We start from the raw sequence: 25,286 nt of genomic DNA, 5'->3' as shown, positions 1-25,286 counted from the left end.
GATCGTGCCACTGCACTCCAGCCTGGGCGGCAGAGCAAGACTCCATCTCAAAAAAAAAAAAAAAAAAGATATGGGGGAAATTGCCATTTTTGATGCTTAGGCTCAACAAAGTATGGCCATCCATGCGGGAACACAGATGGACCAAGGGACCTGAGCTAATGCTCCCGGACCTCAAGGGGAAGTGCAGCGAGGGCTGTTGGTCTACGTTTCTTGAACTTTCAGAGCAGCATTCCTTCCTTCTGGGCATGGAGCAGGACCCTCCTGGAATGGGGTCTTATGCCCTACAGTCAAACAAGGAGGTCAGATAATTTCTTTATGGCCAGTTTCTAAACACAAAGGTGGAGGGAAAGTTAGAGCAATATTTTTAGGCTTGATGTCTGGCTGTGGGGAAAGTGGGGGGTTCTGATTTCTATGACCTGCCCTGTGGAAAATGGATTCTAGTTGCTAAGGCCAGCTTCGGGGAAGAATGGCCCTGAGAGACAGCAGAGCAAGAGAAGGTCAGAGAAACACTTTTTCTTCCGAAGCTGCTTCTGAGGCCTTCATTTTGGGGTATTGTTTTCTGATGCCCAACATACCTGAGCTGCTGAACCAAGGGTAGCTGCTGAACCACTCCCACGATGACTTGGAATGGCTTAGCCAGCTGGCCTTGGGCCACCTGGCTCTGGCCCCTACCCACCAGGACTTTGGCCGGCTCTCACTCGCCTCTGCGATGTCCGTCCCACCCTGTCTCACCCCTGCAGTTTTCTGCTCTGTTGACGATGGTTGACACATGGCAGGGGGACATTGGTTTTGACATTTGAGCCTGTGCCCAGCCCTTGCCTGGGCAGGTAGGTGGGGCAGGAGTCCTGAATGAGCATCTCCCTACTTAGTGACAGTCAGGGGCACGGAGAATGGTGCCCAGGCCAAGAGCAGGGCTTGGGCCAAGCGTGCTCAGTGTGGGGTGTGTGTGCTCCAGCAGCTCCTGCTGCGGAGGGCAGCATGAGGCCTGTTTACCTGTGTGCCTGCATCTCTGGTGGCCCCTGCAAGGGTGGAGAAGTGGCAGGCAGGGTGAAATGGGGAAAAGCAGGCTCTCAGCTGCTGCTAGCAGCCTCCGGGTCTAGGGAGGGAAGTGAAGAGGGGCCCAGAGCTGTCTCTTGGTCACTCTTCTGGGGCTCTGTGCAAACCCTTGGCAGGGCCAGGCTACACGACACCCTCTACCACCTCCCCTGACTTCTTCCCCTGAGCCCTCATCACCATTCCTCTCCCCGCCACCAGCCTCCCCTCCATTCTCTCCTTCCCTCTACCTCCTGGTCCCATCCCTTGCCCACACTGCCCCTCCTCGGGCCCACAGTGGACACCTGTGCTGCCTGAGGGTCACAGTGTCCACCTCCAGCAGCCCGGGCACCGGGCAGGATTCAAGCTGGAGGGGGCTGGGGCGGGCGAAGCCGGGCACGGGGCAGGCCCACTGGTGGGCGGGGCAGGGGCAGGTCCTTCGAGGGGAGGGGCGGGCTCGGCCAGTGAGAGCGCAGAGACCGTGGCACGGGCGCTCCCGGAACGGGCGATTGCAAAGCGCGAGGGCTGGAACTCAGGCCCAGAGGGGCGGTCCCTGTTGCAAGTCATCCCCTGAAAGGGCGGGGTCGGGGCTCACCCCGGAAGGACCGGTGTCTAGGTCACCCGGGACAGCTCACCCCACCGGCACCCGTGCCCAAGCCCGCCCCTGCAAAGGCAGGTACTCGAGCACACTCCGGCGAGGGCGGCCTCTGAGCCCCGAACCCCGAACTCCGGCGCAGCATCGCACCTCTGCCCAGTGAGGTGCCCCTGACGTGCCTGCTGCGGCTGCCCTGCTCCCCCAAGCCTCCCCGCATCCCGGGATGGGGGAGGGCGCCGGGCGCAGCTCCCGGGCCCTCAGTGGGTCTCCCGGCCCTACCCTACCGGCCTGGGTTCGGTACCTCGGGGCCCAGATGTGCAGTCAGCTGTTAATGTGGCAAAATTTGGGGAAGGCCTCTGCAGCCGCAAAATCCAGGTCCCACCAGTTGGGGGCCGGGCGGGGAAGGGTGGGGACAGACAGCACTCCCTGTGGGAGGTGAGGCAGAGCTACCCTGCCTGGGGAACCGGGAAGGCTGAGCTGTGTCTCCCCTATGCACTCCAAGACCATTCCAGAAGCCCCTTGGAGCTCTGGCTGCTGGCCACAGGGGAAGGTAGACCTTCCCTGAGAGCTGCACTGTGTTGGGGACAGGGCCACTGTGGGCCTATGGAGGACCTCCAGGCACAGGGACCCACATCAGCCCTCTGGCCACAGAAGGCGCTGATGATTTGAGGACGACTCAGCCACCACTCCAAGCCTCTGCCTCCCTCTAAAAGTGGGGCATGGCGCCTTCCTGTGCCAGGCAACCGGGCACTGAGCCTGGCCCACCTGCAGGGGTGGGGAGGAGCAGCATGTCCCTGTCTCCCCTCCCATGGAGGCTGTGTGCCTGGAGACCAGAGCTGTCAAAAGTGGAGGAGGGGGGCCCCCCTGGTGTGTCCTCTAAGGTCCAGGTAGCAGGAGAGCTCCACTGGGGCGTGGCGGGGGGGGTCCTGCAGTGCTGTCCTCTCTTGCAGGCAAGGCCAGGCGGGTGCTGCGTGGGACCCAGTGACTCAGCACCCCCGCCCAGACCAACTGGACTTTTGCCCCCTGCTCCGCCAGCCTCCTGCTTGGATCTCTCCTGGGCCTCCCTGCTGCGCCTGTCCAGGATGCAGGGAGCTTGGGCTCCCAGGGACCAGGGCCAGTCCCCCGGCAGGATGAGCACTCTAGGCCGGTCCTCGGTCATCCTGCTCACCTACATGCTGGCCGCCATAGAACTTACCTGCCTCTTCATGCAGTTCTCCGTCATGCCAGTGAGTAACACACCCCAGCCCCTGCAGCCCCAGCCATGGCTGTCCTGCTGTTCCTCCTGCCCTCCATCTGGGCTGTCGCAGACAGTGGGGGTGGGGGCTTCATGCTGCCAGGGCCCCTCCCAGTTGGGACCCCATGCCACGCTTAAGCTGAGTAAGTTAAGGACTCTGCCTCTGGACCCTCGTCAGCACATCCTGTGCTCCAGCTGCAGTGCCAGCCCCGGGAGAAGCCATGCGGAGCCACCCCACTTCCCTCCTGGGGGCAGCACCTCCTCAAACCTTCCTAGCGCTGTTCCTCCTGCCTCTCACCCGGCAGCCTTTGCCCTCTGGAGTCCCTGCCCCAAGGGCTGTTCAATCTGGCCTGGCTCTGGGCAGATCACCCCTCAGAGAGGCTCTCCTTGCACCTGCCCGCAGCTTCTATCTCTCCCCTCCATCTTCTTGGGTCCTTGTTGTCCACTAAATGATCTGTGGCGGCAAATTGATCTCAAGCCTTTTCATGCAGGAGATAGAATGCTGTCTTATTTTATTATATCTGTTGCCAAATGCGGAGACATTTCATTGGCAAGTTCATGTTAGTTTAGTGTATCATTCAGTAGTCTACAGCACAGTGTGTGGCTCTGGAAGCTATGATAGTAATGATTAAATTATATTCACCAAGTCTGGAGAGTCTTGGGAACAAAGTCTCACATCACCGAGAAGCTCAGGCAGAGTCAGGGCCAACCTCGGCCCTTCCTGGGTTTGTTTCTGGGAAGCCCACATGGGCTCAGACACCTGCCCTCCTCCTCTCAGCCCTCAGAGCCTGGACCTGGGCATCTAGGTGGGAGTGGGGATGGGCCTTTGGCACCATTCCGGGCCTGGCAGAGGCTCCCAGCCCAATGGTGGGCCTAAGGCTCCCTCCCCGCCGTGCCTCAGGAGCCCCGCCCACTCCTGCTAAATGGCTTGAGTCAAGCCCAGAATCTCCTCCCTACCAGTGGGGAAGGCTGGGCAGCAGCCTTGGTTTTCTCATCATAAAATGAGTAATAACAGTCCCTCCCTGTAGGGTTGGTGCAGGGAAGACTGAATGAGAAGTCAGAACCCTTCCCACAGCTGGGCACAGAGCACGGGTGGAGTGGCTTCAGCCGCCCATCCCCGACTCTCGTGGGGAGTAACTCCGTGCTGAGTGCCCAGGAGCTGACTCTGATGTCAGAACCTGAAATACTGAAGAGTGTAAAAGTCCTCAACAGCCCACACCCTCGGAGCTGGTGGTCCAAACACACAGGGGCTGCAGTGGGAAGGGGGCGAGGTCTTCCTCATAGAAAAGGCAACCTTGGAGCAGGGCTGGAAGGAAGCAGGAGAGGCCCCGGGGCAGTGGAGAGACCAGAGTGGCCAGAGTGGACAGGTTGAGGCCAGAATGGGACCACACCCCACCTGCTGCTCAAAGAACTCTGGGCTGGTGATGGCTGTGGAGGAGGTGAGAGGTGGCTGGATTTTGCATGTGTTGTCAATGGACTGTAGTGGGTGTGAGAGAAAGCAGGGCTCAGGGAGCACTGAAGATCTGGGCCTGAGCCCATAAGGAAGGAGGCACGGACAGGAGGAGAGGCAGTCTTTGGGGAAAGATGGGAGCCCAGTTGGGGACGGGTTGAGTTTGAGACGATTTTAGACCCCAGTGGAGAGCCGAAGGGAGCTGGACTCAAGGCAGTTCAGCACAGAGGCTCTGGGGCCTGCAGCATGGAGATGGTCATGGGGTGGGCTCACCCAGAGGGCAGGGAGGCTGGAGGTCAGATGAGCTGGGGGAACTGGCAGTGGTGGCGGAGGAGGGGCAGAGGACCCAGCACAGCCCAGAGCAGCAGACCATCGTGGAGGAAGGAAGAAGCCATGAAGGCAACTGTCACTCCAGTGGGAGGCGTGCCAGAGCAGACCACTGGAGGCAGCAGTGTGGGGTCAATGGGGACCTCAGGGAGAGGGGAGACAGCAGGAGGTTTTTTGTCCTTGCGATAATTTGCTCAGAATGATGGTTTCCAGCTTCATCCATGTACAAAGGACATGAACTTATCCTTTTTTATGGCTGCATAGTATTCCATGGTTTATATGTGCCACATTTTCTTAATCCAGTTTGTCATTGATGGACATTTGGGTTGGTTCCAAGTCTTTGTTATTGTAAATAGTGCCGCGATAAACATACGTGTGCATGTGTCTTTACAGTATAGTCCCCTGGGGCCTGCTCCAAGGGCTGGGAGAAAAGGAAAGAGATGGAAAGAGAGGAGGCTGCAAGGTAAGGCAGCTGCTCAGAGCTCTGCCCACAAATATGTGGGAGTAGCTGTAGGGGAGGGTCAAGAGACAGCAAGAGAAGTAACAGGATGTGAGCTTGCTCCATTGCCCCCCCCACCAGAAGGGGATTGTGCAGAGAAATGGGGAGAGAGGAGCACTGGGAGCTTGCTCCAGTGGGTGCCCTCACAGAAGGGGACTGTGCAGAGAAACGGAGAGAGAAGCATTGGGAGCCATGCCCTTGAGGAGGCAAAAGGTTGGGATGTGACACAGGCAGGGAGGATGACTTGGGTAGGTGAGGACAGGTGGGCAGGTGTAGGGATGAGAAACTCAGCATCCTCTATGAACAGACACTTCTCAAAAGAAGACCTTTATGCAGCCAACAGACACATGAAAAAATGCTCATCATCACTGGTCATCAGAGAAATGCAAATCAAAACCACAATAAGATACCATCTCACACCAGTTAGAATGGCGATCATTAAAAAGTCAGGAAACAACAGATGCTGGAGAGGATATGGAGAAATAGGAACACTTTAACACTGTTGGTGGGACTGTAAACTAGTTCAACCATTGTGGAAGATATGTGGCGATTCTTCAAGGATCTAGAACTAGAAATATCATTTGACCCAGCGATCCCATTACTGGGTATATACCCAAAGGATTATAAATCATGCTGCTATAAAGACACATGTACACGTATGTTTATCGCGGCACTATCTACAATAGCAAAGACTTGGAACCAACCCAAATGTCCATCAGTGATAGACTGGATTAAGAAAATGTGGCACATATAAACCATAGAATACTATGCAGCCATAAGAAAGGATGAGTTCATGTCCTTTGTGCATGGATGAAGCTGGAAACCGTCATTCTCAGCAAACTATCGCAAGGACAGAAAACCAAACACCACATGTTCTCACTCATAGGTGGGAACTGAACAATGAGAACACTTGGACACAGGGCAGGGAACATCACACACTGGGGCCTGTCGTGGGGCGGGGGGAAGGGGAAGGGATAGCATTAAGAAAATACCTAATGTAAATGACGAGTTAATGGGTGAAGCAAACCAACATGGCACATGTAATACATATGTAACAAACCTGCACGTTGTGTACATGTACCCTAGAACTAAAGTATAATAAAAAAAATAAGAGAGAAAAAGAAAAAAAAAGAAGCTCAGCATCCTCACACTAGCAGCGCTGGGGAGGGGAGGGATGGAGGAGGCAGAGGTTTACTAGGGGAATGTGGGGTGATTGTCAGGTCAAGCTCACAAACAAAGGAGAGATCTGGCAGACAGAGGGCTTTCCCATTCTCGAGGGAGCAGGGATGGAGCTGAAGGAAGAAGGAGTCTGGGGCTGGGGGATGGAGGGGTTACTGACTGCCCTTGGGACTGAAGTGCTCTGGGGAGAATTCTTGTGGACCAAGGGGGACAGTGGAAAGAAGGGGAGTGGGACCCCAAGACTGAGCTTAGGGAAAGGTTCAGGGGAGGGGGAGGGGGCAGTGTATTCGCATCTGGGGCTGCCATAACAAAGTATCCAAAACCCTGGGGGCTTAGAGCAACAGAAGCCTATTGTCTCACAGTTTGGGAGGCCAGAAGTCTGAGATCAAGGCTCCCTCTGAAACTCATGGGGGAGGATCCTTCCCAGCTCTTCCAGCCCCTGGGAGCCCAGACATCCCTTGGCTTGTGGCCACATCACTCTGTCTCCCCATGGATTTTTACAACATCATCCCTCTGAGTGTGTTTGTGTCCCAAATTCTCCTCCTAATGAGGACACCGGTCACATTAGATCAGGGCCCTCCCTCATGTCCTCACTGTAACCTGATTAACCCCATTTCCTAAGAATGTCACATTTTGAAGTTCTAGGGGTTAAGACATATGAATTTGGGGGGTACACAATGAAGCCCATAGTAAGTGACATCGCTGGGAGGAGGGGCGGGAAATCCCAAATCACAGAAGGACCAAATCACAGAGAATTAGGGCAGGATAGAAGGGTGTCCATAGGAGACATGCTGTCATGGACCTACTCCTCCAGAGGGGCTGAAGGACTGGGGCCTCACAGAGCAGACTATGCCCTGTTGGGCAATGGGCCACCTCTTGGAGGTCACTTGGGGGCCTTGGGACAATCTGTTGCTGGCCAAGACAGTGCTGCTGGCTTCCCCCACAAAGTTTTGAATGAATGAAGACAAAATGGTGGGGGTCAGGTCCCTCTCTGAGGCGTGCCTCCAGAGGGGAAGGACCCTAGAGGCCACCATGGGCTCCCGCCTAGGAAAGGAGGAGCAGGGTCCCCCTGGGAAGGGCCCCTCGATGGTCATACTGTGTAGTCAACAGAGCCCAGGCCCTCGGTCTCCTCCCACCCCCTGCCCTTCCGGGGACCCCAGATTCCAGGCCCTGTAGTGTTTCCCAGCCCCTCCCCCTGGGCTCCCTCCTGTGTTTCAGTACCTGTCTCGGGAACTGGGCCTGGATTCCATTGCCTTCGGCTACCTGCAAACCACCTTCGGAGTGCTGCAGCTGCTGGGCGGGCCGGTGTTTGGCAGGTACAGTGTGTGTGTGTACAGGGGCTCTCCCCACAGTGACCCAGGTCCCCTCTCAGACGCCATGGGCTCAGACCGGCCAGGTTCCCCGACCGCACACCGGACCCCCCTGGGATGACGGCACTCCCGTGTCACAGGCAGATGGGGGTGCAGAAGAACTTTGGCCCCTGGTAGGCTCCCAGGTGTCCCACCCACGCCTTCCACTAATCCTGCCTGTGGCCAGAGAGAGAGTGTGATTGGTGAACACCTCGTGACTGTAACCACCCAGCCCATAAGCCTGCAGAGACCAGGCAGGAGGGACTTTGGGGGCTCCATACACCCCGGGTCTCAGTGCTGTGTGAACACTGAGCTTGAGACGTGACCAAGACATCCTCCCACAAGCCACAGCGGACAGGGGGGCAAGGGACACGTATTGGGAGTTGCCGCTTCAGAGCAACCCGTAGGCAGAAATGAAGGGTTCCACAGGCAGCAGAGCAGCAGCGGTCTCTGGGAGCGTTTCCAGTGGCCCAGAACAGAAGGGGGAAAGGCACTGCTTTCTCAGACCCAATCTGAGAAACACTTTCTGTAAAACGCGGGCCCATCCCTTGGTCCCCTGGGATTCCACCATTTATTTCTACACGGAGTTGGTCTTTGCCCTGGGTCAGACTCCCAGCTCAGTGAAGCTGTCTGCGCACAGCCCCACTGGGACGCTGGGGAAACTGAGGCCCTGAGAGGAGGGAGGCCTCCCAGCAGCCGCCCAGGCGCCCCCGCCGTCCATCCCCATCCGCACTCCAGCCTCCCTGGTCAGGCCCGCTTGGGCAGCCCCTGGACGGGGGGAAGGGGACCCTGACAGCCTCCGTGAGGGTCTGACCCGCCCCTCGGCCCTCAGGTTCGCAGACCAGCGCGGAGCGCGAGCGGCGCTCACGCTCTCCTTCCTGGCTGCCTTGGCGCTCTACCTGCTCCTGACGGCCGCCTCCAGCCCGGCCCTGCCCGGGGTCTACCTGCTCTTCGCCTCGCGCCTGCCCGGAGCGCTCATGCACACGCTGCCAGGTAGGGCCGGGGGACTGGAGTCCAGGTGGGGCCGGGTCGGGGGCAGCCTGTTGAGGACCCGGGACACCGCCAGGGAGGTCTGCGTGCGGGCGGGGTCTGGCCCTAAGGGCTGGACTGGGGTAGGGGGCGACGTGGGGCGTGACTTGTGGAGGGGCAGGTCAGGGGTGGAAGGGGCTTGGGGAGGTTGGTGGGGGAGGGCCCCACCGAGGGGCTTTCGCCGCTCAGCTCCCCGGCCCCGTCCCCAGCCGCCCAGATGGTCATCACGGACCTGTCGGCACCCGAGGAGCGGCCCGCGGCCCTGGGCCGGCTGGGCCTCTGCTTCGGCGTCGGAGTCATCCTCGGCTCCCTGCTGGGCGGGACCCTGGTCTCCACGTACGGGTGAGTGGTGGGGGCCGGGGTGGAGGCTGTGGGTCAGGACCCCTGCGGCTGGGTCGGCCCCGCCCTGCCCCCTCTCGGCCTCGGTTTCTCCTTTTGCTCGTGGGGCCCGAGTGGCCACGTGATGTGGCTACAGGGGACGTGTCGCCATGCGCGAGGCCTAGGCCTGAGCCTCCTGGGCTGGCTGGCCTTGGATAGGGCTAGGTAATGTCTCAGTGCTGTCCGGGGCTCGACTGGACTGCCAAGCTGTCCACGCACAGCTCCACTGGGACGCTGGGGCAACTGAGGCCCTGAGAGGAGGGAGGCCTCCCAGCAGCCTCCTGCTGGGGACAGAAGCACCCTGGGACTGGGATGCTGTGGCAGCGGGGCTGAGCTGTTGGATGGTGCCCAGGGCACACCTCCCTCCCCGGAGGTCTCTAGGGCTGTGCTGCCGGCCTTGTTTGAGGCCCTGAACGTTCTCCCAGCATTTTCATTGGAGCCTGGGCTGGGGACTGATGCCTGCTGATGGCTGTGAGCAGGAGGTGGAGTGGGATGGGGTGGGTAGTTTGAACACCTAAACATTGCCCCCAGGACTCTGGTTCTAGAATACAGTGGCAGACAACACAGGCTGAGTCCCTGGGATGAAGGGAATGTGATAGGAATTCCCGTAACATCAGGCTCAGCTACATGGAGCAAAAAGTCACAAAGTAGAACTGGAGGCTCAATGGATGGGCTCACTAGGACCTGTCTGAGGAGGTGGCGTCTGAGTCGAGGCCTGAAGCAGGAGAGGGAGGCAAAGAAACCACGGTGCAGAGGCCCTGGGTGTGGAAGCCAGGGGTCCATGTGGTGGAGGGAGGGAGAAGGGGCAGGCACCAGGCTGGCGTGCCTTGGGTGGCACAGCAGGGGTGAGAATGGGGGCTGAGCACCCCTGCAGGGAGACCAGTAGGACAGCCGTTGTGCCGGCCGAGGTGGGGGAGGACAGTGGCTGGACCGGAGGAGACCATGGTGAGAGAAAGTAGAGGGCAGATTCTGGCTGGGTTTTGCCAGTGGGTGGGATGTGGGTGTGAACTCAAGATGGCAGTGCCAAGGCTGTGCCTGACCCTGGGGAGCCTGGCGACCTTGCACAGAGGCCCAAGCAGCCTGGGGCACCACTGGGATTTGGGTCTTGTTCAGGCCCAGCCTGGGTGCCTGTCAGGCACTCCAGGGAGCTACTGAGTAGGCACCCAGATAAGGGGGAGAAATGGGGTGCATCTTCAAGTATGGATGGCTCAGAGCCCTGCACCCCCCAGCACTTCATGTTTCGGGGCTGGGAGGCGAGGAGGGAGCACGTCCTGGGAGCCAAGGGCCACAGGATTTGTGGGGGTCGGGGACCTGTGCCTCTACCGCTGGTGGCCAAGGAAGCCACAGTGGCCCAGGATCTACAGCAGGGAGGCCATCCCAGTTCTGGACCGGCACCGCAACCCCAAGCCAGTGCCGGCCGCAGAAGCCTCATGCAATAGACGGGTCAAGGGAAATGGGGAGAAAAGAGAGGGGGTCGGGAAGTTGTGCTATAAATGGGGGCAGAGGGGGGTCCAGGAGGCTATGCTCAGGGTGGGAGGAGCCATGGGGAGGCGCCTCAGGGAGAGGGAAGGGCTGACGTGGGAGCCGAGCACATTGGTGGTGGGGCGTCCCTGGAGGATGGGGCAGCTGTGCTGGGACAGCAGGGACGGCTTGCCCTGGGGCCAGGGGGCTGGCAGGTGTGAGGCGTGGGGAGCTGGCACTGCCCAGGGCCTGTCTCTCCAGGGTGGCCAGGGTGAGGAAGGGCGTGAGGAGGGCACGGGGAGGAGCGCTGGGCCCCAGCAGGTGGCCGAGCTTGGTGGCCGCCCTCCCAGGGTGCTGTCCACCCCCAGGGACTCTGCCGGCTCAGGGCCCAGCCGCCTGCTGCCGCCTCCTTCTCTGGCCAGCCTTCCTCACCTATGAAGTGGGCCCTCCCCTGCCCTTACTCGCGCACAAGGATGTTGGGAGGGTCCGAGCTCGCTCAGGCAGTGAGCCGTGGCCATGGTGCTGGAGCACCTCAGCACACACGCCTCCTGCAGGCCCGTCTACCAGGCCACAGGTCCCCTCCTGTCCTCACCTGCCCTTTCCCCCATCCCAGCTGCTGACCCAGAAGACGCCACTCATGTCCCTCTCCCTCCTAGTAGCTGCCAAGACGGCCTCTACCTCTGCCCACACCTGCCAGAACATTCCATTCGCTTCCCTGCCTCCATTCATCCCAAGATCTGAGGCGCTTTACAACCTTGACGTTTCATAACCAGATCAGCTGTGACATTTCCTTTGATGGGAGGGGTAACCGAGGCCCAGGAGATGGTGAGGCTCTCTCCATGGAGCTCCCCAGTCCCCGTCCAAGGCCCAGGCGGTGTGGGACTCCCTCAGGTTCCTCATACCACACCCAAGACATGGGGTGCTGCTTGGGCCCTATGGCAAAAGCTGACTGCCCAGAGTGGTGGTGGCACAGGAGGGCTGTGGGGGTGACCTTGTGGCTGGTACTCTGCCTTTGTCCAACCCAGACAGGGTGAGGGAGGCCCACACCCCCTCCTCGGGGGCTCACCGAAGGCAGTGGGGCCAGGTGCCAACCAGGCTCCAAGGCCTGGCGCCCCATGGCAAGAGCCAGCCCCCTGGCACTCTCAGTCCGGCTGCCCTGATGCCTGCAGCCTGCTCTGGCTCCTGGCCTAGCTTGGGGCAGGAGTCTGGTGCAGCTGTGAACACCCTCCGCCTTACAGCCTTCCTGCCCTTCCTTGATGGAAACCGAGGCACAACGTGCGTGGGCTCTCCCTCCCTGCCCACCCACCTGTGTATCCCATTCCCCTGGAAGGCCCCAGTCCTGCCTCATCCGCACCCACCTGGGCAGCAGGTGGGAGGAGGAAGTGGACTTGGCACCCACAAGCTGCGGGGGCGGGCACTGGTATAACTGGTTTGGGCCCAGCCTCCAGAGCCCAGGGCTGAGAGGCCAGGCTGGCCTGAGGAGGGACCCGGGACCTGAGTCACTGCACACACGCTAGGTGGGGGGTGGTTCTGTGACTCATGTTCTGAGCCCAGCCCCTCACAGCCTGGGGAGGGATGGGGAGAGGCCATAGAATCCTATCCTGCGCCAGACAGCAGGGAGCCCTGTGGGGTTTGCCTTCCCCGGGTGGACAGGCAGCCACCAGGGCAATGCCCATGCCATGGGGGTGCCAGGGCACTATGGGCAGGACATCCCTGCCCAGCCAAGAAAAAACAAGGAGCCAGGGACACTGGAGCTCAGAGAGGGAGGAGGGGATGGGAGGGGAAGGTGAGCAGCACCCCATATGACCCAGGGCACCCCAAGCGCTAAGCGTAGGCTGAGGAGTGCAGGGGTGTTTGTAACAGGGCACCTGCTGTACAGGGAAGAGGCTCTCAGGGGCAGGTAGATGCAGGGCAGGGCCTGGCAGGCAGCTGAGGGGGCAGCAGGATATGGGGGACCCAGGCCCAACCCCACCCCAGCCAGGTGACTCAGCCACTGCCTTAGTCTGTGTGCCTCACAGTGCCCAGGACACTCTGGTTCTTTCTGTTCTTCCCACAGCGGGGAGGGAGCAGGCCCCGCTGAGATGGTTCTGGCCCGGCTGTCCCTCAGGACAGCCCTGCTGAGCAGCAGGCTGGACAGGCCTCCCGCTGGGCCCATGAGTCACTCCAGTCTCAGAGCCCATTTGAGGCAGGAGGGAGCTTGTGGTTTGGTTGGAGGGCTATGTGTTTGGGGAATGGGGGGACCGGGTACGGGGAGACACGAGGACTGGGAAGGGTTAGGCCAGAGGGGCCTTTAGGACCTTCTGGGGCACCTTGGAAGCCAGAGGGCAGCTGCATCAGGAGTGGCATGGCAAGATGTTCATTTTCAGACATGGTTCTAACTGCAGCATCGTGGAACATGGATGACTTCTCTCAGCCCTGGGCTGGACATCCAGGGATGCTCTGGATGGCCCCCTGCCCCATACTCTTGTGAGCTAGGTGTCCCATGAAGCCAGGTCCCAGCTGATCTAGCCTCAGCCCCACCTGTGGGTTTGCTCCTGGCAGCAGGATGACCTGGGCACATGCTGTCACCTTGTGCGTCCCCTCTCAGAGCCTCAGAGTAAGGTGAGGCATGATGAGGGCTTGTCACCATAGAACACACAGAAGCCCAGACTTCAGCAGAGGTTCCTGGATATGCGGCTGAAAGCCAGCACCACGCCCTGCTGTCTGGGCAGCCTCAGGTGTGGGCTGCGGTTGGTGGGCAGGATGCAGGTGGGCTGCGCCCTGCAGGTCCAGAGGGGCCCCAGAACAGTGGAGTTAGGGGCAGCGGCAGCTATGAGCCCAGCCCTCATTTGCATATAAGGAAATGAGGTCACCTAGCAGGTAAGCGGCAGAGAAGGGACAGAGGCTCTGGGTCTCTGAGTCCTGTCCAGTGTACTTTCAACAGCATCTATGTGTCCAGATATGTGTCCTGTAATCCATTCAACCGAAAAAGGAGGAAGAGACAAAGACAAATTAACCTGTCCCCACCTTCCTGGTCGTGGCTCCCTTAATAAAAGTGTTGGATGCGCCCCGGGAAGCCAGCGTGCCCCTGCGTCTGGCAGGTCGGGGTGAGGTTGAGGGGGGCTGAGCAGGAGGGGCTGACTGCACTGTGCTAAGGGTGCCTTGAGTCAGTGGTCCTGGGGGATGCCCAGGCTGTCTGGTGTGCAGAGGCCCCAGGGCTGGGGCTAGCGTGCTGGATTTCCTTCCCACTCCCGTTTCCCTCCTGGCAGTTCGTTTGTGGGGAGCAGGAGAGAGCTGTGACTGGGGAAGGACAGCTTGCGTCTCCCCCAGCAGCCACCCGCGGCCCCTGGGACAGTTGTGGGACCTGACTCCCTACCTCCTGGGGCCCTCCAGGGTCCCCCAGCCCCAGGCTTTCCTGTTGCCCACAGCAGCACACGCCTTTGGTTCGCCCGCCACCACTCGAGGGCCTGGCTTCCTGCCACCATGCCTTCCTTGTCACCAGCCTCCTAAAATAGCCATCGAAGTGGCGCGTCTGCTCCTGTGTACTTCTGGGACATCTGGCAAATAAGGCAGGTTTTGCCCCTGGCCAGCCAGACCCTGAGCTGTGACACACAGGCCTCTGAGGCCAGGGTCCCAAAGAAAGGGCCCCTCTCTCTGGGGCTGGCCACAGGGGCCAGGTGTCCCTCCCACGCCATACATCTGTGCCTGCTGGCTGGAGGGACAAGCTGTGGGGCCTGATACAGCCCTGCCCCTTCCCTGGCATTTTCCCAAAGGAAGGGCCCATTCGTGCGGAACCCCAGCAGCCAGAAAGCCTGAGTAGCTGACGTCCTGGGCCGTGGGTGCTGCAGGGGTAGGAGCTGCCCTGATGGATTGGCGGGGGCAGCAGCACAGGTGGGGTGGATGTGCCGGCCCACCCCAGACTGATGTGAGCTCAGGGGTCCTGCCTGAGAAGTGAGGGGTGGCCAATGCCCAGACTGTCTGGACTCAGAGGTGGCCCCACTGACTGTCCTAGTCAGTGTGGCACCAAGTCCCTTCCTTGCTCTGGCAAATGGGTGCATGTAAGTGCGTGTGTACAAGTTTGCACGTGTGCATGTGTGTGTGCACATGTGGCTGTGGTGAAGAGGGGCGAGGAAAGTCCTTTCTTTGAACTCCTTGGTGGGGACACGGTGGCCTGTGGCTGGCCTTGTTTTCGGGTACAAGGGCGTCTTCCAGGACCCTGACCCCTACTGGTGCCTGTGCCCTGATGCCCTGACCAGGGCAGATTTGGAGGCTCTGTTGAGGTTGGGGCAGAACTTGTGCTGCCTGTGTGAACGGCTCACACATTTGTCCGATCATCTAATGATCACTGCAGTCTCCGTGCAGGGTCCAACCCCAGCCTACCTGCCCTCAGGGGCCAGATTCTAGCCAGCTGGTAAAGTGAGTCCTTCTCAGATGGCATGCTGTCTGGGAAGGAGAGCTGGGGCCTCACCAACAAGGGCCCTTCAGGCTGTATAGGAGTTTGCTCAGCTGCTGAGAGGAAGGCTGTGGCGGTCCGGCCTTACAGACGGGCCCAGTGGGAAGCCCCAATTTCCTCCTGTCTCTCCCTGAGGGGAGGGGGCTTGCTCAGCCCCCAGGAGGCAATGGTGACAGTCGAAACAGCCAGCTCCAGGTGTCTGTGTTCCCAGGTGACAAGGCCTGCCGGTTCCTTCCAGGGGAATCACAGGCCAAGTTTCCAGGTGGGGACTCATGGCAGGGAAGCTGACGGTGGAGCCAGAGTCATAGGCCTTAGTAGTGGCCCAGGCAGGTGGGAAGGTGGCAAAGCAGCCTGAGGGGCACATCCGGGGCTTTGCAAGGCTCTGGGATCCCAGCCCAAAGCCCTCTCCAAGCCCAGCATGCCCACCCACTCTAGAAAGCGGGGAGGAGCCGACAGGAGAGGAGGCTGTTTCTGAATGCCCGCTGAATGCCAGGCCCACCCTTGCCCACGCTGGGGAGGCAGCATGACCATCCCCATGACACAGCACAGGTGCCCAGGTCTCAGAGAGCCCCTCCCAGGGACATGCACACCAGGCTTGCCCTTTGGAGCCTCTCCTGGCCTTGGCCAGCGTGGGAGCTGCTATCCCTGGGAGGATCCGCCGCCTGCCCCAGGTGCTAACCAGCCTGGCTTCCACACCTGCTACCCACAGGGGCTGCCGGGGCCTGTATGGCGCATGACATGGCGAGGGTCAGGGATGGTGAGCGCCCCACCCGTTCCTTCATCCATCACCTAATAAATGTGCCCTGAGGGTCTCAGTCCCCACTCTTTAGGTCACAGACTGTGGGGATGTGGGAGGTCAGGTTTAAGCTATTTTAGTGCAACCGAAGGTGCAGGTTGGGGGATGTGGCTGGGGCGCCTGGGCCCTGGGAACGCACCCTGTGCAGCCAAGGCTGTTGCCCGCAGGATTCAGTGCCCGGCCATCCTGGCTGCCCTGGCCACCCTCCTGGGCGCTGTCCTCAGCTTCACCTGCATCCCCGCCAGCACCAAAGGGGCCAAAACTGACTCCCAGACTCCACTGCCAGGTAAGCCCCGCCCGGTACACCCTGCCCAGATGCTGGGGCAATGGGAGGCATTGGCTAGGCCTGCATGCTCCAGCCAAGGGGTACGGGGGGCCTGAGGGGAAATCTGGGGGCTACTCACACCCTCCTGCCTGCCTTGAACCCCTCCCAGCTGCTGACATCATAGGAGGCAAGTGAGGTGTGGTCATGAAGAGGTGGAAGTGGGGCTCCGGCAGGCAGGGAGGCCCAGAGAGGCAGGGAGGCCCAGACAGGGAAGGCGCTAGGAGGGGAGGCCCAGAGAGGCCTGGGGAGGACCAGGAGGGACCCCCGACGGGGTGGGTGGGCCAGCAAGGCTCCCGAGATTCTGAGTGTCCGGGGAGAGGCGAGGGTGCTGCCTGAGGGGCACTCATTGGTGGAGGGCAGAGGATGGTCAGGCTAGTCCCACGAGGAGAGGCCAAGGCTCCTCAGAGGGGGTCCCCTCAAGGCTGGCCCCCTGCCGAACCCAGCCCCTTTGTGCCAGGCACATGGCAGGGCCCATGCCTCGGTGCCTAGGGACTGAGAGCCCAGCCTGGGCCGGAGGGACACACCTGGGACCATCCTGGGACAGGAGGCTGTGATGGAATTAACCTAGAAAGTCCAGGGGGAGGGCCGGGTGGAGATGGGCCTGTGGCAAGCACAGCAGAGCCAGAGAGGCAGGAGCCCCTGGGGTAATAAGGAGGAAGAACTCGGTGAGCCGGGCTGGGGGCCTGTGGCTTCGCACTCAGAGGTGTCCAGTGGGCCAGGCCACGGCGGTGACTTGTGGCCACAGAGAGTGGTACAGCATTGCCCTTGTCTTCCTCTGGGCTGGTGGCCTGGTCATGCTCTGCCCCGGGCCCCAGGCCAGGACCATATAGGAAGCAGTTATTGGTCCCTTGTTCAGGGACTGCCGCAGGCCTCTGCCACTGTATGCCCAGGTTGAGGCCAGTCTACCTGCGTGCAGAGGATGCTTTTCTTGAGTGCCTCTGGGGATTCAGGGGGCCCCTAGGAATGAGTAGAAGTGTGCTGAGGGGCAGTGCCCACCTGGGAGCTGGGAGCATCACCAGCTCCCACTCCCACAAGTGAGCGGCCCTGAAGCCAAGGAAGGAAGCTTTACCCTGGCGGGCACAACAGGAGCCTCAGAGTGGCGAGGCCTGCAGCCGGGCGAGGGGTGGGCATTGGGACAATGGCCTTTGCAGGCCTGACTGGCCTCTCCATGCCAGGCGGCCCCCGGGCCAGTGTGTTTGACCTGAAGGCCATCGCCTCCCTGCTGCGGCTGCCAGATGTCCCGAGGATCTTCCTGATCAAGGTGGCCTCCAACTTCCCCACAGGTGAGTCCCAACTACTGCCCGACAGCGGCCAGAGCCTGGCAGAGTTCCAGCTGCGGCCAGGGCCCAGCCCTTCCTCTGACCTGTGCCCCACAGGTCCACGCAAATGTGGTAGAGCAGGCAGGAGCGGGAGGAAGGCAGAAAAGGGTCTTTCCCACCTCCTTCCAGCCCCCTCCACGCTGTGCACCTGCAGATCCCAGGGAGGGTCCCCACGGGCAGAGGGCCTGGCTCTCAGCCATACATCCCTGCGTGCTCCTCAGCTCTTACCCTCATACCCTGTGGCCCCATGTCCTCTTCAGACAGCCTGAGATGCAGAGACAGCAAGTCTGAGTGTCAACACTGCCTTCTGAAGCATGCTTGCCCCGGGCCTTCTCAGCAGACCCTAGGGCATCACGGACCACAGATAGGATAGCGAGCCATGGACAAGCCCACGAGCAGCCTTGTCCCACAGAAGCCCCGCCTGGACTCCTCTAACTGGGAAGCCAGGAAGCAGGATGGAGAACAGGCCCTCAGCACTCCAACTGACCCCGGCCTCTGTCCCACCCAGCCCACCTAGACCAGCTCTGTTGGCTCTCAAAACTGGAACCCAAGTTACTAACCTCAGTAACAGGCCCTTTGAGGTCCCTTTTTTTTGAGACCACTGACCAGACTGGAGTGCAGTGGCATGATCTCGGCTCACTGCAGGCTCCACCTCCCAGGCTCAAGCAATCCTCCTGTCTCAGCCTCCCGAGCAGCTGGGACTACAGGCATGGGCCACCATGCTCAGCTAATTTAAGTGTTTGTAGAGACAGGGTCTCACTATGTTTTCCAGGCTGGTCTCAAACTCCTGGCCTCAATCAGTCCTCCCTCCTCGGCCTCCCAAAGTGCTGGGATTGCAGACGTGACTTTGAGGGCTCTTATAACAGAGAGCCATGGTGGGTCTTGGGGCCAAATCCTCCCACGTGGTCAGCCCCAGGGCCCTCCCTTCCAGCACCTTCCTGCTCACAGTCCAGAGCTTAGCAACCGCATGAGAGGCACTTTCCACACCAGGGATCCGGCAGAATCCCAGGGAAGGGTCTCATTGGCCTGGCTGGCATCACAGGCCCCTCCCTGAACCAGTCACCGGCCAGGGCCCAGACACCCTGATTGGCCAGGCTGCTGAGGCGGGAGGGAGGTGGGCGCCAAGGCCAGGGTGTGGGGGTGCTCACCCCTGTTCCCTGCCCCGGCTCAGGGCTCTTCATGGTCATGTTCTCCATCATCTCCATGGACTTCTTCCAGCTGGAGGCCGCCCAAGCTGGCTACCTCATGTCCTTCTTCGGGCTCCTCCAGATGGTGAGTGGGCACACAGGGCCTGCTGGGGGGCACGGCAGGGGTCTCCAGTGGGGCAGGCCTCTGAGAGTAGAGGCTTCTCCCCGGTGGAGGCTGGGGAGCCCTTGGCCTCCCATCCGGCACATGTCAGGGTCCACAGGGAACCAGGCATACAGGCCAGGGAGGGAGAGCCAACTGCAGTGGTGGGCATGCTGTGAGGACAGTGGACTCTGGCCTCTGATGGGCAGCTGGCTGGGATCTGTGGCAGCTCACCTGCCCACCAGCTGTGTGACCAGAGCAAGTCTCCCAAACTCTCCAAATCTGTCCCATGAGGACAAAGTGCCCGCCTTGCAGGGTCCTTGGCAGATGAGATGACCTAACATGGCAAAGTGCTTAGACCAGTGTGGGCCCCTTTGGAGGTCCCATAGGAGCAAGACACCAGCCCTCAGAGGCCACACTGTCATGGTAGGATAAGATGCCAACCCTCAGAGGCCACGCTCTCATGGAAGGATGCCCTGAAACCCTGGCAGCTGTGATGCGGCAGGTGTCTGTCTGCCAGCCCCCCAGAACCGCTCAGCTCCCAGGCCAGGGCGAGACACCTCCACCGCCAGCTCCTCTGGGCATTTGGACCAGACCCTGGGGTGGTGGGGACAGGTGATGATGTGCTGCCACCCAGGATGGCCGCCTGACAGCCAGAGCACGGGGCGGGGGCTATTCTGGGACTCACCAGGGTGGGGGCGGGGCTCTAGGCCTCTCTGGAAGCTTGTGGCATTCCTGGCACGTCCAAGCCATCTGCTCTTCAGCCTCTGGGCCCAGAACCAGACTAGTGCTAAAATAGCTGCTCCTGGGAGGGGCTGGACCCCCAGCATGGGCAGAGAGGGTGTCTGCTTTTTGGGCCAGGAGGGGCCACCCTGGCAGGGTAAAAAGAGATAAACAGAAAAACAACAACAGCAACAATAATAGTAATAATCCGGGGCTGGTGCCATGGGGCCTGTTCTGAACAGGCTGCGCCCAGCTCACTGCAAGGAAGGACGCTTAGCCAGACCCTGGCTGAAGCCTGCAGCTGGGCTGGACACTGTAGTCATTGGCCTGTGTTGTGGGGCACTTGGGCCTGCCATGGCTGCAGTGGGGACCCTGCCTGAGACAGACAGAGCTGGGGTGGTGACCAACACCGTCGGGGCACCCTCGCAGGAGCTGGGCCTGGTGAACTGCCCAAGGATGGGGAAGGAGCAAAGTGAGGCCTGGGGACCCTGACACAGGCTGAGCAGCGGGAGAGGAGGCTGAGGAGGGGAAGGAGGGGGCCCGCAGAGTAGCCCACAGGCCCCAAGTCCGGCCAGGGACAGGCTTGTTAGCTCCAGGTTCATGTCACAATCTGCAGGGCTCCTAAGTCCAAGCTTTTTTAAACTTAATGGGCAAACTGAGACGCAACACAAATAGGCTTCTGGCCTTGGTGTCAGAGTCCTGGATTTGAAGTCCTTCACGGCACTCACTGTGAGCCCCTCTTAGACGCATTGCACGAAGTGAAACTTGCCAGCTCTTCCTTTAAAAAACATGTTAGGCCGAGCGCGGTGGCTCATGCCTGTAATCCCAGCACTTTGGGAGGCCGAGGAGGGCAGATCCCGAGGTCAGGAGATTGAGACCATCCTGGCTAACATGGTGAAACCCCTTCTCTACCAACAATACAAAAAAAAATTTAGCCAGGTGTGGTGGCGGGCGCCTGTAGTCCCAGCTACTCAGGAGGCTGAGGCAGGAGAATGGCATGAACCCAGGAGGCGGAGCTTGCAGTGAGTGGAGATCGCGCCACTGCACTCCAGCCTGGGCGACAGAGCGAGACGCCATCTCAAAAAAAAAAAAAAAAAAAGTGTTAAAATCCCAAAAAACCCTAAGATAAAGCAAGTGTGAAAGTAAGATTTTTAAACCATTTATGGTTCCTGTTGGAAGCAGTTTCTGTTCTGCCTGGCAGGAATTTGGGAGAGTGACTGGTCCCCTGCAGAGGTGCTGCAGGCTGGGCCTGCCCTGTGGGCAGATACTGAGCCCAGGGGCTCCTCCAGCCGGGGCCACCCCTGCACTCCCAGGCGTGTTGGCCCAGCACGCCCTGCTCAGTGGAGGAGCTGAGATGACCAGATAGGGAGCCTCGCCCTGGCCTGGGAGCAGCCTGCGGCCGAGCGTGTCCCACCGAGTCCATCCCTGGTGTCCCTGGTGTGGGCCTTTCCTTCCTCCCTTGTGGAGAGGAGCCCCATCTCCTCAAGGACCTCGGACCCATCCTGACGCAGTCACTGCTGGCGGAGTAGGGAGAGACCCTGGGGCTTGCAGATGCTGAGAGGCCTTCTCTGCAGAGAGGCCCCGGCCACCACAGGCCAGTCTGGAGGTCCCCTGCTTTGGGGGCTGGCCACAGTCCAGACGCCCCTCCCTCACCTCCCCTATACCCACTTCTACCTTCTCTGGTTCTAGGTGACCCAGGGCCTGGTCATTGGGCAGCTGAGCAGCCACTTCTCGGAGGAGGCGCTGCTCCGGGCCAGCGTGCTGGTCTTCATCGTGGTGGGCCTGGCCATGGTGAGGGCTCCCCACTTGGGGCCCACTCACCTGACCCTCTCACTGGGCAAGGCCACTTGGGCAGTGCCTTCTGTGCTTGAGCCCCTGGGGCTTCCTCTACCCCTCCACACCCACCCAGGGCCAGCTCTTCAGCAGGGACAGCAGTCAGGGTGGAGAGGGACAGGTAAGACCCCAGAGAGGAGCCTGGTCCCGTGAGGCCCCCACTCAGCTCGGCCCCTGCCTGCTCTCCCAGGCCTGGATGTCCAGCGTCTTCCACTTCTGCCTCCTGGTGCCCGGCCTGGTGTTCAGCCTCTGCACCCTCAACGTGGTCACCGACAGCATGCTGACCAAGGCTGTCTCCACCTCGGACACAGGTGAGCTGTGGCCAGCGGGTGGGGCAGCCCGCTACCCAGTGGGGATGGGGTGGGCAGCCTAGGGTCTGCATGGGGTGGGTAGTGTGGGAGGCCTGGGGTCTGTGTGGGTTGGGTGGAGTGGGTGGAGTGGGGGGCCTGGGGTCTGTGTGGAGTGTGTGGGGTGGGGGCTTGGGGTCTGTGTGGAATGAGTAAGGCAGGGAGCCTGGGTCCTGCATGAGACTCCTGCCCTACCACCTAGGCCAGCTGGGGGCAGGCCAGGGGCCTGGGAGGGCGCTGCCCGCAGGTGGCAGTTGGCTTGGCCCTGAGAAGCACCTGAGGGCTTTGCCTGCCAGGCCTGGAGGCCCCGGGGACTTCTGGGCCCTCCCCCAGCACAGGGGAGGCCACACAAGTGCTCAGGAGCTTCCTGAATGAATGAGGGAGTGAATGAATGCACACCAGTAATTAAGTCCAGGAAGCCCCTAGGCCACTGCAGGGGACACAGGTCCCCCAGACATAGATCCCCCAGCCCCCACTTCGGACCCAGCTTTCTTTCTTGAGGCCTAAGAAAGCCCCTCATGCAGACTGGGGGGTGCCCTGGGCCCGACAGTACCCAGGCTCCTGCCCCACCCCAGGCACAGTGTGGGTACACTGGCCAGTGCAGGGGGCTCCTGTGGGCTGGTTGAGTCCTTTGGAGTACTGGAGATTCTTCCAGGCCACCTGAGCAGCAGAGCCAGAAAGCTCAGGGCACACATCTGACACTCCATCCACCTGCCTGTCTGGGAGGCAGCGGACCAAGGTCTAGAGGCCCGGATGTGGCTGGGCTGCAAAGGGCAGGCCTCTTCTCAGGGCTGCCTGGGAACCTCCAAGGCCTTCCGGGACTGTGACTCCATGGTGCATGGGTTGATGCAGGCTGAGCCAGGAGGGCTTCCTGGAGGAGGTTGGGCAGCACTTTGGAGAGGCCAGGAGGAGGGCACAGGAGAAGAAGGTCTGGGGAGATGAGGACCGGGCCTGGCCGGGAAGAGGCCCCTGGAGGCTGAGGGAGACCAGGCCCAGGCCACTGGGCCATGTCATGCGCAGACACCACCCCTGGCCTGGAAGGAGCCAGCACTTGGTTCCCAGCAGCAGCTTGGAAACCCAGAGACAGAAGGGGCAGGAACTGCACCCTGTGTCTGCAGAAGAGGCTGCTCTGGTGCAGCAGTCGAGGCTGCTCTTAATAGTCCTCCATGCTGAGCCCTGAGCCCAGGTGGGGCCTGGCCAGCTCCTCATCACAGCTGACCAGCCCCGGGATTTCCAACTCCAGGAGACCTGGGCTCTGAAGTCCCTGGAGCCAGAGACCCTCTGGGCACGGGACCAGAGGCAGAGAGTGTCCTCCCACCTGGAGTCCTGGGGGGTCCTCCCGCTTAGCGAGTGCTGCCCCCCGTGTTGCCCGAGTGTTGACAACAGCCACAGATAGTGCCCACGTGTCCGTCCATGCTGGGGGTAGCTGGCCAGAGGGGTGTGGAGATGCGGTGTCAGGGACAGAGCAGGCTGCTGCGCAGGTGGGGGATGTCCGGGGAGCCTTGGAAGCTGCTCGGTCTTGCTCGGGGGGCCGGAGGGGCAGGTGGAGGGGCCCTGCATGGGCTCCCGAAGCCCCTCCCCAGCCCTGTGGGGGGAGTTCCATGGAGTAGTAGGAGCTCCGCAGGGTGGGGCGGCTGGAGGAGGGGCTGTGGGATGGGGGTGTCATGCCCACTCTGAACTCAAACCCCAACAGTATCTCACAGGCCAGGCTTAGCCTCCCCACTGCATCACCAGCCCTCGGTAGTGGCAGGCACCCTGGGAAAGAGCCGTGAAAGCCAGCTCCCTGACACCCTGGGCAGGAGGTTCCGGGCCCCAGGCACAGATGCCATCTCCCTTGGCAGGCCTGGCAGGGCGGGGCCTTCTGCGGTGACCTGTGGCCCCATTCCCAGGCTCCTCCTGTGCTTGGAAACTTTCTGGAGCAGGGAAGAGACTCAGCCCAATGCCCTGGGAAACACCCTGCATGGCTGAGAGGTCCTCAGGGAAAAGGCCAGTGGGTGGAGAGAGCTGTGTTTGCTCCAAAGGCCGGGTGGGTGGCAGGGGGTGGGGGACTGGAGGTTAGAAGCTGGCAGGTGGAAAGGATGGGTTTTCGGGGAGTATTTCAGCAGACTATGCAAGGTGCAGACTGTGCCGTGAAGTCAGGGTGGGTCAGGAGAGGTGGGAGGCCATGGCTGTGTCCAGGAAGTGGGCAGTCGGCCCAGGGAGCTGCTCAGGGCCTGACTACCCCCACGCACCCCCCAGGGACCATGCTGGGCCTCTGCGCCTCTGTACAACCACTGCTCCGAACTCTGGGACCCACGGTCGGTGGCCTCCTCTACCGCAGCTTTGGCGTCCCCGTCTTCGGCCACGTGCAGGTTGCTATCAATGCCCTTGTCCTCCTGGTCCTCTGGAGGACACCTATGCCCCAGAGGAAGGACAAAGTCCGGTGACCGCTGCCCAGACACAGACTGGCAATAAACTCCTACTAAATCCCTCCGACCTCTTCCGGCCTGGTTTCTGCAGGCTCACGCATGGTCTGCCTGCATCCTTCAGTGAGGGATGGGGCCTCGGGCTGGAGGGCTTCCTAGAGGAGGGCGCCTACAGCTGGGCAAAGCTCTGGAGAGGACAGAACCACCCAAATTGGTTCACTGTTATTAGTACAGCCCTGAGTCCACCCATGGAGGAGTTCCCCCTGCTGCCACAAAAACAGCTCTTGCTCACATCCCAAGCAATGGGGAGCTCACTGCCCAACTCCTACCCACCGTGTGCCTGCCCAAGAGCAGAAACAGGTTGCTTTAAAAGATCAGGGAACCTGGCTGGGCGCAGTGGCTCACGCTTGTAATCCCAGTACTTTGGGAGGCTGAGGCGGGAGGATCATGAGGTCAAGAGATCGAGACCATCCTGGCCAACATGGTGAAATCCTGGCTCTACTAAAAATATTTTTTTTTAAATTAGCTGGGTGAGGTGGTGTATGCCTATAGTCCCAGCTACTGGGGAGGCTGAGGCAGGAGAATCGCTTGAACCTGGGAGGCAGAGGTTGCAGTGAGCCAAGATCCCACCATTGCATTCCAGCCTGGCAACAGAGTGAGACTCCATCTCAAAAAACAAAAAAGATCAGGGAACCTAGGCCTTCCTAGATGGAAGGAAAAATGCCCTCACTCTACTGAACAGCCCAGCACACAAACCCAAATCCTGGTCCCAGAACTGTACCAGGGAGGCTGCCAGCCACCCGAACCCCAGAACTGCACCAGACACTGCCAGCCACATGAACCCCAGAACTGCACCACACACTGCCAGCCACATGAAACCCAGAACTATACCAAACACTGCCAGACACCCGAACCCCAGAACTGCACCACGCACTGCCAGCCATCCGAACCCCAGAACCGTACCAGACACTGCCAGCCACCCGAACCCCAGAACTGCACCAGACACTGCCAGCCACCCGATCCCCAGAACTGCACCACGCACTGCCAGCCACCCGAACCCCAGAACCGTACCAGACACTGCCAGCCACCCAAACCCCAGAACTGCACCAGACACTGCCAGCCACATGAACCCCAGAACTGCACCAGACACTGCCAGCCACCCAAACCCCAGAACTCCTCTGGTGTCCCCTTCTCTCAGCCTCTTTGTCCTATAGCTCAGTGGCCCCCAACATTTTCTGCACCAGGGACCAGTTTTACGGTAGACACTTTTTCCACGGATGTGGGTG

General features: G+C 60.6%; 1 protein-coding gene across 3 annotated transcripts; it reads left to right on the top strand.

Moving 5' to 3' along the window:
• Positions 1-1,619: 1,619 nt before the first annotated feature.
• Positions 1,620-24,066, top strand: SLC22A18 (solute carrier family 22 member 18). 3 transcript variants are annotated; one of them, XM_063635918.1, is made up of 11 exons: positions 1,620-1,708; positions 2,578-2,853; positions 7,535-7,632; positions 8,498-8,658; positions 8,904-9,036; positions 15,929-16,047; positions 17,262-17,369; positions 18,577-18,677; positions 21,105-21,206; positions 21,439-21,559; positions 23,834-24,066. In XM_063635918.1, exons 2-11 carry the CDS (start codon positions 2,710-2,712, stop codon positions 24,019-24,021), a joined length of 1,275 nt encoding a protein of 424 aa, XP_063491988.1. In that variant the 5' UTR covers positions 1,620-1,708; positions 2,578-2,709; the 3' UTR covers positions 24,022-24,066. The 3 variants fall into 3 exon arrangements, with proteins under 3 accessions (XP_063491988.1, XP_063491992.1, XP_055150502.1); XM_055294527.2 differs by having other exon boundaries at positions 1,628-1,708; positions 2,663-2,853; XM_063635922.1 differs by lacking the exon at positions 21,105-21,206.
• Positions 24,067-25,286: the final 1,220 nt, after the last annotated feature.

The sequence above is a fragment of the Symphalangus syndactylus genome, chromosome 1 (genome assembly GCF_028878055.3).
Source record: "Symphalangus syndactylus isolate Jambi chromosome 1, NHGRI_mSymSyn1-v2.1_pri, whole genome shotgun sequence".
NCBI lineage: Eukaryota > Metazoa > Chordata > Mammalia > Primates > Hylobatidae > Symphalangus > Symphalangus syndactylus.
Note: the sequence above shows the minus strand (reverse complement) of the source record. Positions and strands in the feature narration are given on the sequence as shown.